The sequence below is a fragment of the Hippocampus comes genome, unplaced genomic scaffold (genome assembly GCF_001891065.2).
Source record: "Hippocampus comes isolate QL1 unplaced genomic scaffold, H_comes_QL1_v1.1 scaffold174, whole genome shotgun sequence".
NCBI classification, from domain to species: domain Eukaryota; kingdom Metazoa; phylum Chordata; class Actinopteri; order Syngnathiformes; family Syngnathidae; genus Hippocampus; species Hippocampus comes.
The window spans coordinates 7,099,170-7,114,931 of NW_017805983.1; the positions used below are offsets into that span (position 1 = coordinate 7,099,170).

The 15,762-nt window shown below is 42.9% G+C and overlaps 1 protein-coding gene across 10 annotated transcripts in view; it reads right to left on the bottom strand.

Moving 5' to 3' along the window:
- LOC109528536 (nck-associated protein 5) overlaps window positions 1–15,762 on the bottom strand; it is a 90,912-nt gene that overhangs the window by 3,126 nt on the left and 72,024 nt on the right. For 9 of the 10 annotated variants that reach the window (XM_019891263.1, XM_019891268.1, XM_019891264.1 and 6 more), the window contains 11 exons: window positions 14,735–14,773; window positions 14,536–14,655; window positions 9,784–9,888; window positions 9,088–9,276; window positions 5,495–9,009; window positions 5,031–5,136; window positions 4,339–4,426; window positions 1,932–2,237; window positions 1,607–1,728; window positions 708–843; window positions 230–399 (listed from right to left, as the gene is read on the bottom strand). In XM_019891263.1, the coding sequence (XP_019746822.1) occupies window positions 230–399; window positions 708–843; window positions 1,607–1,728; window positions 1,932–2,237; window positions 4,339–4,426; window positions 5,031–5,136; window positions 5,495–9,009; window positions 9,088–9,276; window positions 9,784–9,888; window positions 14,536–14,655; window positions 14,735–14,773 (4,896 nt within the window). The remainder of the gene's footprint in view (window positions 1–229; window positions 400–707; window positions 844–1,606; window positions 1,729–1,931; window positions 2,238–4,338; window positions 4,427–5,030; window positions 5,137–5,494; window positions 9,010–9,087; window positions 9,277–9,783; window positions 9,889–14,535; window positions 14,656–14,734; window positions 14,774–15,762) is intronic. The other variant, XM_019891265.1, reaches the window with a different exon arrangement.

The following is a 15,762-nucleotide window of genomic DNA, read 5'->3' on the forward strand; positions in this document are numbered from 1 at the left end:
ATCTTTGTGTCAGGTCTGGCATCGGGGTAGTCGAGGGTAGCTTGGCTGTCCTGCGGTGGCAGCTGGAGGCCATTTCACGGTCTCTGGTCCTCATTTGTCATTGAGCGTCGTTAAATAAGGCTGGGCAAATACCCCCTGACACGAGATGGCGAGTCGATCGAAAGCAATTAGGCAGCGTTTGCTATGAAAATCTCCCGATGTACGAAAACCTTGGGGTTTAAGCACTCACACTGAGTATGTCTCTTGTGTTGATGGCTGTTTCTTTGTGCAACAGGTCGTACTGACTGATCCTCTTGCTGTCCTTCTCCAGTTGAGAGAACATATCACGTTGGTAGAAGTCCATGATTGACAGAGGATCCTCCACACTGCTACTCCTCGGCGTCTTTTCACGTTGATCGACTGGAATTGGGTGCGTTAACACAAGTCAAGCTCTGTATTTTTCACAAGCCTCGGTTCAATGATGCAGTCAGGAAAACTGGGAAGTTCCTCATTGGGATTGAATGGTTTGCATTAACACTATGCATCGCTAATTGCCATTGCAGAATCACTGCATCCTGGTGAAGCTAAGCCAGATCCATTTGTTCCAACTTCACTAGAGCAAACACTGACTTTGAGAAGCATTACCAATTTACTTCATTGGATGGCTGAAATTCTGACTTCCCTGTTTTCTAAAATGAATCGCTATTTCTGATGGTTAGGTATCTGACCAGAGTTAATTGTCTTGCTGCAGTTGATCCCCGAGCTTTGCGTCGGCCTCAAATTGACTGCAGGTCGCTCAAGTTCGGTCTCAGTATCGCTGCCGCTACTGCTGCCCAAGTACGTACACAAGCGCAGGCCTCTCTCCTAAAGTGAAAAAAAGAAAAAATGTTAAAACTATGCATGACACATCTAACGTTTAGTCATTTGGGTTAACTTACTTCCAGTATTAGTAAAATTACTACTCCTACTACTACTACTACTACTAATTGGCACCTTGATAACAGTTACACCACAACAAGCAGTCGAGACAGATAACCGCCCGAAACAGAGTCTTACTTCTGCGAAAGGGTTTGTCCTGTTACAGAGATGTTTTCTCTTTACCATTCTTGCCAAAGTGCTTCCTCAAGAGACGTTCTGTTGGGCCTTTTTTAACTCAGACTGTCCTCCTCAACCTGCTAAGGTCTGAAAAGTGTCTTCCAATACTGTAGTCTTTTATGGGCTTAACAAGGCAACGGTAGGTTCCCTGGCATCGTGGAAAAAAAATCATCTCTCACTGTGGTTAATGCTAATGCTGATTCTCCTGATTTTCCATTTGCAGTTTAGCTATGCTGCTGCCAGAATGTTTTGGGTCAGGACATGCAGAACATATCGTCTCTTTCAGGTTACTGAACACAATTCCTAACACCCTTCCAAAATTGGAAACACAGCATCGCAAAACCTGCTTTGAATGATCTGCGCTTGACACTCACACAGAACAAATTTGCAAAGCACAAATAGGACTTCCATGTTTTAATCAATTTCCGGGCTTGTGCATTGTAGGCTGCCCTAGGCATTTCTGTCCATCGGACAGCTGGACAAAACCAGGAGACCCATGTGCTTTTCTGGTGTGAATACGCCATAAACTTACGGCAGAATTGTCATGTTCCTTTGTTTTCATCTTCCTCCCAGTGTCATCATCCTTGTCCTCATTTGAAGCTGAACCACCACTCCGCGGGGTGAACAGGCTCAATCTCTTTGTCCTGTTTGCACCTACAAATCCAAAGAACCAGCCAATATTTAAATAGGTATGTACGTAAATACTGTAGTGATCACGTTGTTAAATTCTGGATCGTCTTAAAAATGATCACATTAAATATTTCCATTTAGTGCATGAGTGGTCCCTTACAGTAAAACAATTATGCATCTGTTAAACACTTTTTTTCAACTGAGTAAATTAATGGAGCTTGACTCACTGGTGAGTTTGGGCAATCGGGTCTGGGCATCCGGGGTGTAACCACTGTAAGTAAGGGATGGGTCCGAGAAGGAGTGACCCAAGCTTCCAGGAGCATGTAGGCAGGTGTTGGGTACGGAAGGCATTTTGACACTAGGGTGTGAGCTTTCTGGAAGAGGGGAGGGAGGCTCAGCTTGGAGCTCGGCAGTCACCCCATCCGCGCTGGAGTCACATTTAGGGATGTGGCGTCCACTGGCTCGTGTGACAGAGTCAGGAAGAGGGAAGGTTCCAATTCCACTGTCCAGTGTTCTCATTTGGCAGCTAGAACCTAAAGTGACAAGGAAATGTGACAACTAGGGGAAGCAGGGGTCACCACACAGGAAATGAAACTAGGGCTTCACATGCAACGGAAGGGCTGGTGAGAGTACAGGGTGTCTGTGGTGGGTTCAGCCATCAGTACAGAAGAGAGGGAGAAAAACATTTGGATCATGTTAAGCAAAATCAAATGAAATAATGTGTAAATGAACGGCCAGAAACTTATTTTTACATAAAAGGAAACACAAGAACTCCTGAGGGCACCTAGAGTTATTCGTCTGGGCTTACGGCAGCAATTAGCAAAATAAAGATTTATTTGTTTTTTTTTTAAATGGGAGACCAATCGGTACATTGTCTTTACTAATATATTTCATTTTCACCATTTGGGTGAAACCAAAGGGAGAACACGAAGAGTTTGGAAACGAGTGAAAATATAGTCTGGTAAGAAATTTCACTTGGAAGTAAACATTTTATAGGCCAACAGTCTCATAAAAATATCTGACCGTAGAAATGCATGTTTTTATTTTGACACAATTTAACATCGCAAACATACTCACAAGCAAGCAAGCGAACAAACAAACAAAAGGCCACTCATTTTCAAAGTGAACGACAATTAATGGTGGCACATTATCTCTGGTCTGGTTTATCTTCAAGCTTTTCAATAGGGCTGGGGTCATTTGAGACCAAGCTCATCCAAACATTCCTCTCTGGACTTTACTTTGCCCACTGTAACAGAAAAGGCCCTTCTCCAATACAGTACACAGTAATATCTTGTGAAGATGAAGAATTGAGATTCAGGGGAAACTAAATGGTCAGATCAACACCAACCAATTGAGCAAGGTCTGTCCCAAAACTTTTATCCAAAGGGACTGAAAGTTGTTTGTACAAAATGTGTGCCATTTGAAAAAAAACAAAAAAAAAAACAAAAAAAAAACACACATTTCTCAAGTTGTTTTGTGGGCACATTATGCATTTGACATCTACACGCACGAGCAGCACCTGCAAAAATCATTTGATGTAAACATGCGCCGCTGAACAGCTTGTTGTTTGACGCACTTGAGAACATTCGCTACACCGCATAAGGAATCTGAACAAATAACGCAGGGGACGCGAGTGCATGTTTGAGAGATTGTGAAGGGCTCCTTACATGTCGGAGGGAAAGCACAGAGAGGAGGCAGCCATAGATTACTAAGTCGTATAATCGAATGCCAGGCTTGACGGTTCAAAATGCCCTCTATAAGCAAACTATAACAAGTTCCACAGTAATTCTAGCCTGAGGCAACAGCGACTGGAAGTAATGTAGTTTTTCATGAGCTGCGATCACGTCCAGGCTGCATGCTTGGAGGCAAGAAAGCTGGTGTGATGATAGCTTCACTGTCTGATGGTTAGCCTCTATTTGTTTTGAAGTATTTATTGTTTTTGTGCTCCGGACCAGAAAAATGTTTTTTTGATTGCTCAGGCAGCGTAAGTCAAAACGTACAGAGAGCTTCTAAGATTGTGAATTGTATTTGGATGTTTTAAAGCGGAGTTCATTTTAGACAGAACATACTTCTGATAGTTCATCGATCACTTGAGAATTTAATGTTTAGATTTGCTCCTGCTTGTCATATTAGTTTCACCTGGGAGTTTTTAGCTCGACCCCCTTTCTTGGCCTTCACTCACCCACCTCTCAATTGCTCATCATCTCTGTATAGTTTTGCATTACCTCAGCCATGCATTTAATTTATATTAATAAGTGCTAGAGAGCAGAATGATGGTGAGATGGAGCTTTGTCTGACTGGGGACAGTTTACAATCTCTCCATCATCGGTGCAACTTCGAAAGTGTTGCTTTAATAAACTTGCCCCCCCCCCACCACCCAAAAAAAGCCATAATAACACAGACGCTACTCAGTCATTATGACCTTTAAAGCCGGATGCCTGAGTTACAAACTTGCTGTAAATCCCATCTGGTGAACAAGAGTATCTATCACACTGCAATAATTACAACCATCATGCCATCCAAGTTAATGCATTCTGTTTGTTCCCCACTTCATTGGCTGCGAAGGCATTGCCGCGTGTCACCTGGCTTAACATCGGTCTGAAACACTGCCTCGGCAGAAACATGAACACTTACCCATCATGTGGTCTTGACCCGTAGCATCTGCCATGCGCCCCTCTTTGTTGTCACCCCTCAAGTTGAGCTTCTGACTCATTAAGAGGGTCTGTGAAGTCCAGATTACAATGTGACCTCAGTATGCAATTCCTAGATGCTAGTTTCATTGTCAACATTGTAAAGTGGGACGATCAGAGTACCGGTAGTCAATTATTTGGTAACTATAATTGGGTTATTCAAGTGTGAGGTGAAAAAAAAAGAATCACAAAGGTCATAAAGTGTCTGTCTTTTGTGCTGTTTTGTGGGGAGAAGATGGATGGATGGAAGGCTTGGGGAATGGTATCAAATGGCCCTTTGTCAAATTGAGTGCTTCTGATAAGGAGACTCCTCAGCGCTATCGAAAGCCCACATCAGGATTAAATTTCCGACGTTATTCTGCAGGGCTCTTTTTTGACCGCACTTACTCCTCTCTGTTAAATGTCCTTTTTGATTGCTTTTAAAGCTCTAAAGAACTCCCCATGTTGATATTTCATACTTTAACTCACTTATAATCCAAACTAATATTGACCAAATTCCTCATTTTCATTTACAAAGTGGTGTAGCAGAAAGCAAAGTATTATTTAAGCTTCATGTGTGCCCTGAAACCTGAATTTGAGAGAGATACAAGCCAATAAAATGAGTACTCATCCAAACAAAGCAAAATGTCCATTTACAGCAGCATCGGGACAGATCTGCATGTCTCCTTTCATCTCAGAACGCTTCTTGGGTGTGGCGATCCCTGTCGGCGATGCACTGACTAAGTTGCCTTTTCCAGCAGTCCTGTGACAAAACAATATTTGATCTCTATTTAAAAATGCTTTTCAGGCTGCTTGAAATGTCCTCTCTTGTGTGAAGACAAAATGCCAACAACTCAGAAGTTGTGAAAAAACAGATCATTGGTGTGAAGCGTTACATCCAGTGTGCCTGTGCAACAATTCTCACGGAGCCAGAACTGGAACAGACGGCTGTGTTTGAGATTAGTTTTTGTATCCCACATTCACAGCACTAATAATAGCTTATGTTTGTTCGAAGGATTCACTTCACTCAAGTGAGAGACAATTCAAGATAGCTGCAGTGACAGGAAGTAAACAGTCATCAATTAAGGGTAATTAATTCGTAATTGTCTTGATTTACGCACCTGCAAAAAAGCTCTTTCACAAACTGGTCCTTGCCAATGAACGCTGTGGTGCACTGGATCTGACTGGCAATCTGGCCCATTTGATTGTTGCAGTGGTCCATGATGGAGCTCAGCTTGTTGCTCGTCTCAGATTGATTCTGCGCCTCCAGACTGTCATTTTTCTTCTTCTCCTTCTTCTTGTCCAACTTTGTGTGTTTGCCTCCGAGCACCGACCCAATCTTCATCTCTTTCTTCTCCTCTTTTCCTTTGGGTACGTCTGCTTTCTTTCCAGTCAGAGCTGGAAGTTTGCTCTTCCGGAAGCCAAACCAGTTTGCCAGTGAGGGGCCAGTCTTTTGTTTGGCCTCACTCGCAGCGACCTTTTCTTGTTCTTGACATTTTTGCAGATTTTCTTCGATTCCCATCATGACCTTCTCTTCAATAGTGCAGGCTGATGGGCTGACTTTTTTGTCCTCTATGTCTGCGGGTTTGTTCGGGGAGTCTGTCTGGGTTTTTACTCCTGAATTAAATTCGTCCTCATTAGGGGTGGATTCTTTTCCTCCTGTTTCATTTTCTGAACCACAAGGACAGGAGGCTGAAGGTTGAACATGCGAGGCGAGTTTTGCAGGCCGACAGATGTTATTTATTCTATTTTTTTCACTGATAGGCAAACCGCACGTCTCCCTGTAAGAGGGCGACGTGACTGTCTGCCCCTTCACTGTGCCTTGAGATTCATCACCTTTGGATATTAACTTAGAGGTTCTCTCAGTTGGTACATTTTGGTTGTTGGGTCTTGTCCTGGGAGAATAGATTGGACTCTCGGCCAACCCAACACTCGGTACTTCCAAGGAAGTTTGTCTGGACAGAGAGTTCCCCCTCTCTGTTGAGTTGGTGATGATCTGAGTTCTGACTTTTCCTGGCACCTCCAGAACATTGATGTTGGGTTTCTCGGTGTAGTTGGTACTGAAGCTCTGGCTCCGGGCTTTGGCCCCGTTCATTCCCAAGGCTGGCTTTAGGTGGGATTTGGTGGTAATGGATATGGATCGAGAGAAAAGTTGACTGCTCCTTTTCCCTTTATCGCAGACATCCCCCTCCTCTGGTGTCAGAACAGGACTTAACTCCTCTTCCAGTAACCTACAGTGAGCCTCACCTTTCACCTCTGTAACAGACATCTTGGTGGGCGGATCAATACTGTATACAGGGTGCCAGCTGTCACACTTGCCAGAGGTGTTTGAAGTCACGGTCTCCTTGGAAACTAAGTTGATATGATCTTTCTCTTGCTTGTCTGGCAAAGAGGGACTATTTTTATGGCTTGGGGAAGATTTTAAAAATGCTTTGAATCCCATCGAGATGCGAGTCTTTTGACTCTTCTCTGATGAGTTAGGGGAGGTCACGACTGAGCTTGGCGGGCTGACAACATTTTTAAAGTTTTCAGTTTTCACTGTTGGTGCTTCCTGAAGTGAAATTGGTAAACTAACTGAGGGCTTCTGCGCAGACTCGTGGTCATATTCATGGGTGGACCCTCCCTTATTTTCAAATGAGCTGTGAAGAGAGGACCCTCTGATGGCACTATAGGGAGGCGGAACATTCTTTGAGCTTTTAGGTGCATTTTCAGTATCCAGGTCAAAGCCTGAGTTGGTGGGGGGCAGGTAGTCTTTTGAGGTGTTTCGCCTTGAAGTGCCTAAAATAGGTGTTATGCCAGAGGACTTTTGAAGGTGCTGACTGGTTTTGTCAACCAGTTTCTGAGGTGCAAGTGCAGTCCCATAGCCGGCATCCATGTCTATGTCTTTTTCTTTAATGGGTAGTGTAGCTTGCATATTTGGTTGGACAGAGGTGTAGTAACTTGGGGGAGGGCCCCTCACAGTGGTTGTTGTGGATGGCTGAGCTACCCCTGTTTTGTGTGCTTGAGGTGACCCTTCATAATTTGGTTTGATCAGTAAGGAGGTGGTACGACCAGGGGGAGGGGGTGGCGAAGGGGACCTGAGCTTGTTTTTCATGCTTTCACAGTGTTTGTCTCTGGTTGGCTGTTCAGAATTGTCACCATACTCTAAGTGTCTCCTTGAGAGTTGAGGGGAACTAGGGGAAGAGCCTTTACTCCATTCAGACCTATTAGGAAGCTTGGAGTTTACCAACTTTGAGCTCGGGGTGCTCTTGATGAATCTGGGCATTTTAGTTACTGGAGGTGGGGGTGTTTTCTCCTGACTAGGAGTTCCTGAGTTTCCACTGTTTGGCTCAGTGGTAGTACCCTTTGACAATCTGATCGGAGATGCAGAAGGTTTATTACAACCTCGTAGTTTTGAGCCACTAGACAGATGACTAGTAGAATCATTCAGCGGTGGGATTGAATGTCCTTTATTAGCTCGGCTGCCAGGTGGTTTGATTAACTTCTTCTGTGGAGTAAGCTGCATCGATAACCGATTAGCAGTGACCCCTCTACTATTGTTTGTTTTGCTGGTCCTGAGCTGATATTCCGATGGCTTCTCTGGACAATCCAGGACTGTGTAATTTCCTGTAGGTGTTGATTTCTGCCTTGCTGGCCTCTCTTGAGGGTCTAATTCATTGCATGTATCCTCTACTTTGCTAGCTGGTATACCAACTGTGGGATCAGAACCTTTGGTAAGCTTCTGAGGGCTTAATTCTATTGGCTCCCCTTGAGCATCAAATACCGCCAAGATGCTCTCCTCGGACAGGTAATTATTTGCTGCTTTAGTTACCTTTACAGGTTCAGGTCTCCCATCTGCAGACTGGGTTCGTACTTGGTCCTTTTGCAAGCGCTGTGGCATGAACGGCATGAAAACATTCCGTGACATCCTCTCTGCTTGCTCTTTTTGTTGGGTTAAGGGCACCTGCAAATTCCTAGAATCACATTTGAGTTCTTCTAGATCGTCCATATCTGAGAGGCAGTTGGAGCCTTCTGGATCTGAAGGGGTAACATGCAGCATTGACACTCTCGTGAATGCTGATGGCCGTCCACGCTCAGTGAGACAACTGCCGATGAAACTCGGGAGTTTCTCAGGATGCTCTTTTGAGTCAAATTCAGTGGGAGGCTTTGCCACCACAAGGCCTGAGCCATTGTCATCCACACCACCGCTGTCTTGTATCCCCTCCCAGCTACACAGTGTATCAGAGATGCTGTGCGAGAGCCTCTTGCCGTAGAACAAGCTGTCCTTGTTGGGGATGTCAGCTGCATGGCCAGATTGCAAAAGCTCATCATCTGCATCATCAGAATCATACGAAAACTTTTTTCCGACAAGAACTGGTGCTCTTCCAACATGGGTGGGCTTAGACACACCTTTACTGCTACTCTTGATACCAAGTGAGTAAATGCCCTCATTGGAATTCATACAGTCTTTGTAGCCTGACTTGGAGACCTTGGATGAAGACGAGGACCTGTGCTTCCTCCTCTGCAATTTTCTCAGCCCCTCTAATATGTTGGTCTCCTTGCGCCTAGTGGGCATCTGTTCCTCCAGTGAGGCACTGATGTTACTTGGGGCAGACGAACCCAAATTTAGCCTCTTTTCCCAGGTGAGAGATGAATGCTGAGAGTGGGTCAAACAAAAGAAGATTAAAATCCTCTTCAAACACGCCTCTGGATATATGAAGAAAATGATTCTTACCACTTTCCCACAGGAGCGCCCGTCGTTCCAGGTGTAGGAGCCGCTAGAGAGTTCGCTGCATGCGCTTGATAGGGACAGTTCACTGCTGCTACAGCTGCTGCGTGGGTACACTGGCATAGGCGCTGTCAGACTCAGCTGGCTCAGACACTTGGTGATGGGCAAACCTGACTTTCCATTAAACTGTATCTCCTGTGAAATATTCAAATGAAGATATAAGATTGTGAGATTTTGAAAAATGAACAAACAGCTTTGCTGGACAAAAAGATTGTTGTTGTTTCTCTGAAACAGATAATAAAGAAAATAGGCCTATCTTATCCATGTATAGTTATTAAACGCAATGCATGGAATTCTGCATGTTTAGATAACATGAGGAAAATGGCCCCTTTTGGGGCAATGTTATTGCATAGGCAACTCAAATTCTCGCCTTAATGCATAATATATAAGGTGACCAATGCAGAACATTGTCCCATAAAGTAATTTTTAATGACAACCATCTCGATCGATGACTTTCCGGTAACATGACAAGTACGTATTCTTCTTAGTTAAGTGATATCACCAGCCATTTCTGGGTAGGGGTCAGGCTTTTAGATAGTAAGGTCTGTATTTTAATATTATTTAATGATTTCTTCAGTAGATTCAGGACACAGTTACAACACTAGCACCACAAAGAGAAAAGCTGCTGGCCATTAAGCTTACAGTTAAAGGAGAATCTGTGTTCCTGGACAGTAAGAAAGCCTTGCTTTTCTCGGGCTCCTGGAGCAAGTCAGCCGCCGACAGATCCATGATCCGTGACTGGAGTTTCTGGAATGCAAAAGGTGCAAACACTTGACATCTGGGATCCCGGGGAATTAAAAGGAGCCTTGCTCTGAATTTGTGCAGCACACAGCACAAAATGGAGGTTTAAATAGAATGAGTTCAAAGTCATCATGCAGAATGTTGACACTATTTCTTGAAAAAGGTCCTTCAGATCCTCTCTAATGGTTCCATGCACAGGCTGGATTCCAACTCACAGACATTTACATCATCAGTTGGAATAAAACATAAGTGAACAAGAAATAATTGCATCAGGGAATAAGGGACCCCTTTTAATATTTCCCCCCAATTCATTTGCTTGAGTGGGAAGAAGACAAAACCAAATACAGCTCCACGTATTAATCTTACAGTTTAATTAGCTTGCCTTTCCTGTGAGCAAATTAACTTTATTTGAATGTCCTACCATTGAGCGCAGTATAATATGTTTGTATGTGCATACTATAGAAACAATGTCAGTAAATGGCAGGGCTTCATCAACCAGCTGTGACTGCAATACAAAAAACAAAAACAAAAACATGAAACAAAACCAAAAAAAAAAAAAAAAAGTGTTTTTGCTTATGCCACGAATATTTTTGAAATGAAACCCTAATGAGACACCAGTTGTTTCTCATGAGCAAAGCTGACTAACTGCCTGCGGCCAAAGCAGAAAACATTTCTCAAACTAGATATCTCAGTTACAGTACTGCAGTTGCTTATCCTTTTAATGTCATTTGTGTGGTTTCCATTTCTTAAATGTGTGTGTGCGTGATATAATTTAGGCACCTTTCATTTTTTTAAAAAAAGGTTTTATATCAATGTCAAAGTGATGCAGCCTTCCTGGGACATGAGATGGGAGTGGCTGAAGTGTCACAGGGGTCCATATCTTATCGTAAAGTATAGAATTTCACCTCCTCAGCACCCTCATCAAGCATTCAGTCAATAGTGTCGCTGGGTCAAGGAGGGAGGAGGCTTGTACTCGGCCAAAACGTCGAATGGATGGCAGGTCTGCACGGATGGCAGGTCTGCATGGATTTCTTTTTTCTTTGTAGGGTTCAAGGCCATAACCAAAGTTGAATACACCGCGAAACATTTGCAATCCTGCACTTCAAAAAATTTAGACACTGTACATATATTGCCGATAACTAGCAGTTGATGCGTGTTCTTCTTTTTTATCGTTTGGGACGATAAATGTTTGTGGAAAAAGAAAAACACCCACTCAACACAAAACGCTTACCTGCATGACTCAAATGCCTTAACATCCCCTCTGCAGAGCGAGATAAATAAATAAAGAAAAACCCATGACACTATCGTGCATCCGCGTATGTGGTCCTATTCCTTTGCTATTCAAGCTTTGTTTGTGGCAGTGGCAAGCAGCAGATGCTGAAAGTGCTCGGGCAGCGAGGAGGTCACACTCTGTCCTTGAAGCCCTGAAATAGTGCAGCTTTTATCCCAAGTAGTGGGACACTTAATTGCCAATTGCCTGCCATATTTGATAAGCAACATTTCTAACTGAGCGCAACCTTTTTCCAAAGCCCTGGTCATATGTTTGTGGCCGTGCGGCACAAATATGCAATCTAAAGCGGAGACGATGAAGGTGCGTGGATGGTGACGGGCGCCATCAAATTCAGGATGACGTTTTATCAGGGAAGCTCAAGAAGCCCATGGGGAACAAGAGAACATTTTAATTACTGATAAGCAAAAGCTTCAGACCCGGACTGCAAAATACAGTAGCACACAATGAAATCTCTGACCACTTGAAGCTACAGTTAAAAAGAAAGTTATTTTGACTCAATAAGAACAATCAGGTAGTGCTACAAATTAGATTCATTTATTAACTTCATCTTCATTACACTCCTCAACTCTACAAGTACAACTTATTGGATGGACTTATTTGACTGAGCAATTTGTCTCATCTATTATTAGAGCAAGAAGACGACCATTCAGTTCAATTCAACTATATTTATATAGCACCTATTCAGAACAAAATGTGTCTCATGGTGCTTTACATACAGTGCCGCGAAAAAATATTTGCCCCTTTCCTGATTTTTGTGTTGTATATTTATCACACACAAAGGTTTCAGTTCATCAAACCAATCTTTTTATTAATATCACACAGAGACAACCCAAGGAAATATAAAATTCAGTTTCTAAATGACAATTTAATTTATTAAGGCACAAAAAAAAGAAAAAATCAAAACCTCCCTGTCCCTATGTGAAAAAGTAATTGAACCTACTAATGGGTTGTGCCACCCTTGGCAGCAATAACTGAAATCATTTTGCGATAATTGGTGATGAGTCGTTCACATCGCTGTGGAGGAATTTTGGCCCACTCTTCTTCACAGAATTGCTTCTACTATGCCATATTGGAGGGTTTTCAAGCATGAACTACCCGTTTAAGGTCACACCACAGAATCTCAATTGGATTTTTTTTACAGGTCCAGGCTATAACTTTTAACCTTTTTTTTTTTTTTTTTTTTTAAAGCCATTCAGAGGTGGACTTGCTGGTGTGTTTCGGATCGTTGTCCTGCTGCATGATCAAAGAGCGCTTGCGTTTGAGGGCGCAAACTGATGGTTGAACATTCTACTTGAGGATTTTCTGGTAGACAGCAGAATTCATCATGGTAAATGAAATCATCACTTAGAAAGTGCATTTTTTATTTCCTTGGGTAGTCTCTGTGTGATATTAAAATTGGTTTGATGAACTGAAAACTTTGTGTGATATATATATGCAAAGAACAGAAGGGGGCAAATGCTTTTTCACAGCTCTGTATGCAACATGTCGACAACCACACTTGTCACACTTTAAGAGACCAACATCTCACAAAACAAAACAAAAAATTGCGAATTTTGGTTGCACATGATTAAAATGTATTTAGCACATGTTTATTTTGAGGGAAAATGTTGGAAAATTGCATTGATTAACAACATTTTAATCATGCGCAACCGATGTACATGATCAAATTAAGTAAATCCAAAGGATCTTTTTTTTCCAATGCTGAGCCTCATGAAAGAGGGAGAGAGAGAGGGGGCGGGGGGCTTAAGGATAAGGAATCAGTGTGTATGAAAAGTATAATGGTGATTTCTAGTAATGAGGTTTTACTAGATTCATTGTTTGATTATAGTCGAAGCGAAAGTGTGGCCATTTTAAATTGTGGAAGCACTTTGGGGGAGGGGGATTAGCGGGACAGAGGGGTGATTCTGGAAAGCACAGGCATTTACTTTTGCTGGCGAATGAGAGTGAGGGCTCTCCACAATGTCATTCTGAATGATTGATACAGGTTTTCAATGATTTATATTTTTCTCACAATAGGAACTTTGAAATAATTAGCAATGTCTCTGCTTTGCATAAAAATTCTGCATCTTTTTTTTTTAATTCAGCAAGCCAGTCAGTTTCTCCGTCCATGTAAAGTGTTGTTGCTGAACCAGAATAACAAAAAAAGACATTATGCCTGATCATTTCCTAGTCATGTTCAGACAGCATGCAAAACTTGAGTTTTTCTGTACATACTTTTTCTTTAATTGAGATGAAGCTCAAATAAAATGCACGCTGTCACACGCTTTATATATTTTTTTTTCTCTTTTTTTTTCAAATAACATGCTGTGAATGCTGGACTCTGAGTATCTACCCAATTAAAAGACGGGAGCTATTTTAGTTTCTTGACTTAGCCCAAGGGGAACAAAAATGCATTTTGACATAAGTTTGAATGGATGTCAGCGTGGACAAATATAGATGTGGTCTCTGCATGGTAGAAGGGAGAGCTCATAATTGATGTACTGCCTATCCAGAAAAATGTTATTCCATGTGGTTCATTCTCATACCCAGTCATTTGCTGACGTTGACAAAAAAAATAAAATAAATTGAAGACATAAAATCTATAATCTCACGACTGCTTTGTAGCTCAAGCATCTTGGAATGTGAGAAAATCACTGCAGCGATGAGCTCCACTGCAGGTCACCTCAGTGACATCATTACTGTAGCATCCATTTGAAGCCTTTGACACCTTTCAGATTGACAACACACCCACTACAATTTTGTTTCACTAAACTGTCTCTTTTGGTCTCCTCCTCTCTCCCTGTGGCAGTAGGACTCACTGATAGCTTCATTTTCAACTCACCGCTCTTCCCTTCTTATCTCCCCTGGCTCTCCCTTTATGCCTGTGCACCCTCTCTGTTCTATTTAGCTCATTTTTTTCAGCACTGACAGTTCTGTCCTTCTTCTTTTTTTCTTAGCAGCCTGTTGTTTTCATATTGACAGCATAGAGCCCTGTGGCCTGAGTGCTGACCTTCTGCACCTGCAATATTATACCATCACTAAAAACAGAAGGGTGGGTCTGTCTCATTTCTTCTAGTTCAGTCTGGTGCTTTGCAGTAAAGTGCTTGCTTTCAGGTGGCCCTGCAATGATCTGAGGCAATTTCCAGCCAATCTAAACCCACATTCCTTTAGAAGGCAGTGCAAAATGCAAAGTCATTTACTTCACAGCCTGAGTGAGAAACTTGAGAATATGAAGATAAAACAATCAGCACTTTGCACCATTTTTCCCACCATCAAATTCTCTCATTATCAGATGAGACCAATCATGCTTTTCAAGAACAAATCAAGTGGAAAATAACTTCAGTTTAGAATAAGTTCCTTGCTGTTCGGCTCACGCATCCTACCTGCAGGAGCAGCTCGGAGGTGGGCTTTATACGCTGCTGGAACAGAATCCCAAGTGCCCGATTCTGCTGTTCCAGGTCAAAAACTCGAGTGCGCAGCTTGAGACATTCTTCTCTCAGGTCCTAGAGGCAACAAAGAGCCAGAAGATGAAACAATACGAATGTGAACAATCGACTTATGCTGGGGAAATAGGAGACAAACCTTCTGCGTGACAAGTGCCTGCACAACCTGATTGGCGACCTGGAAAGGACACAGACAAGACCGAGGTCAATCATAAATGGGGACATATTATGGAAAATGGACTTCTTGCTTTTATACAAATTGTCTCCTTGGCGCCCGCATTCATCAAGTGTGAACTGATGAAACCGAGTTAGTCTTTTGTGAGCTACCTACAGTCATTACACAATTGTGCCGGTGAACAAGGCTTGTGAATTTTGATGGACTGAGATGTAACAATGTGGTTAATTTACATAATACTGCACCCACATGAAGTTAATGTGCCCATGACTTGGCAGGTAGGCTGGATGAAGGTCTAACATTAGCTACTCACTATATATATATATATGGAAACACTAGCATGTCAAAGCCAAAAGGTAAGCAGAGCTGCAGTGTAAGCACAGATTAGCTTTAGCTAACAGTGCAATGAGCAGCACATACTCAAATATTCGGGAAGGTTGACGACTTGGGCATGGGGGGTATTTGTGTTTGCCGATGTGCATGTTTTTGCTGCAAGTATCACGTGGATGGATCCCCAACCCAGCCACTAGGGAGCAGTGCCCTCCCCTGGGGGTACACTGTTCCCCAGTGCCGGTCCCAAGCCCGGAAAAATGGGGAGGGTTGCGTCAGGAATGGCATCCGGCGTAAAATTTTTGCCAAAACGAACATGCGAGTTGATAAAACGATTTCCATACTGGATCGGTCGGGGCCCAGGATAAAAACGACTGCCAACAGTGCTGTTCACCTACAGGGTACTGCTGGAAATTGGACTACTGTTGGTCAAAGAAGAAGACAAAGAAGAGGAGGACGATTGGTACAGAGAAAGAGGGAAAGGAGGAAGGTTAGAAGTATTGGTCTGAGGTTAGGAACTCTGAATGTAGGTACAATGACAGGGAAAGGCAGAGAACTAGCTGACATGATGGAGAGGAGGAGAGTAGATATTCTGTGTGTTCAGGAGACAAGGTGGAAGGGCAGCAAGGCTAGAAACATTGGAGGAGGCTACAAGCTGTTCT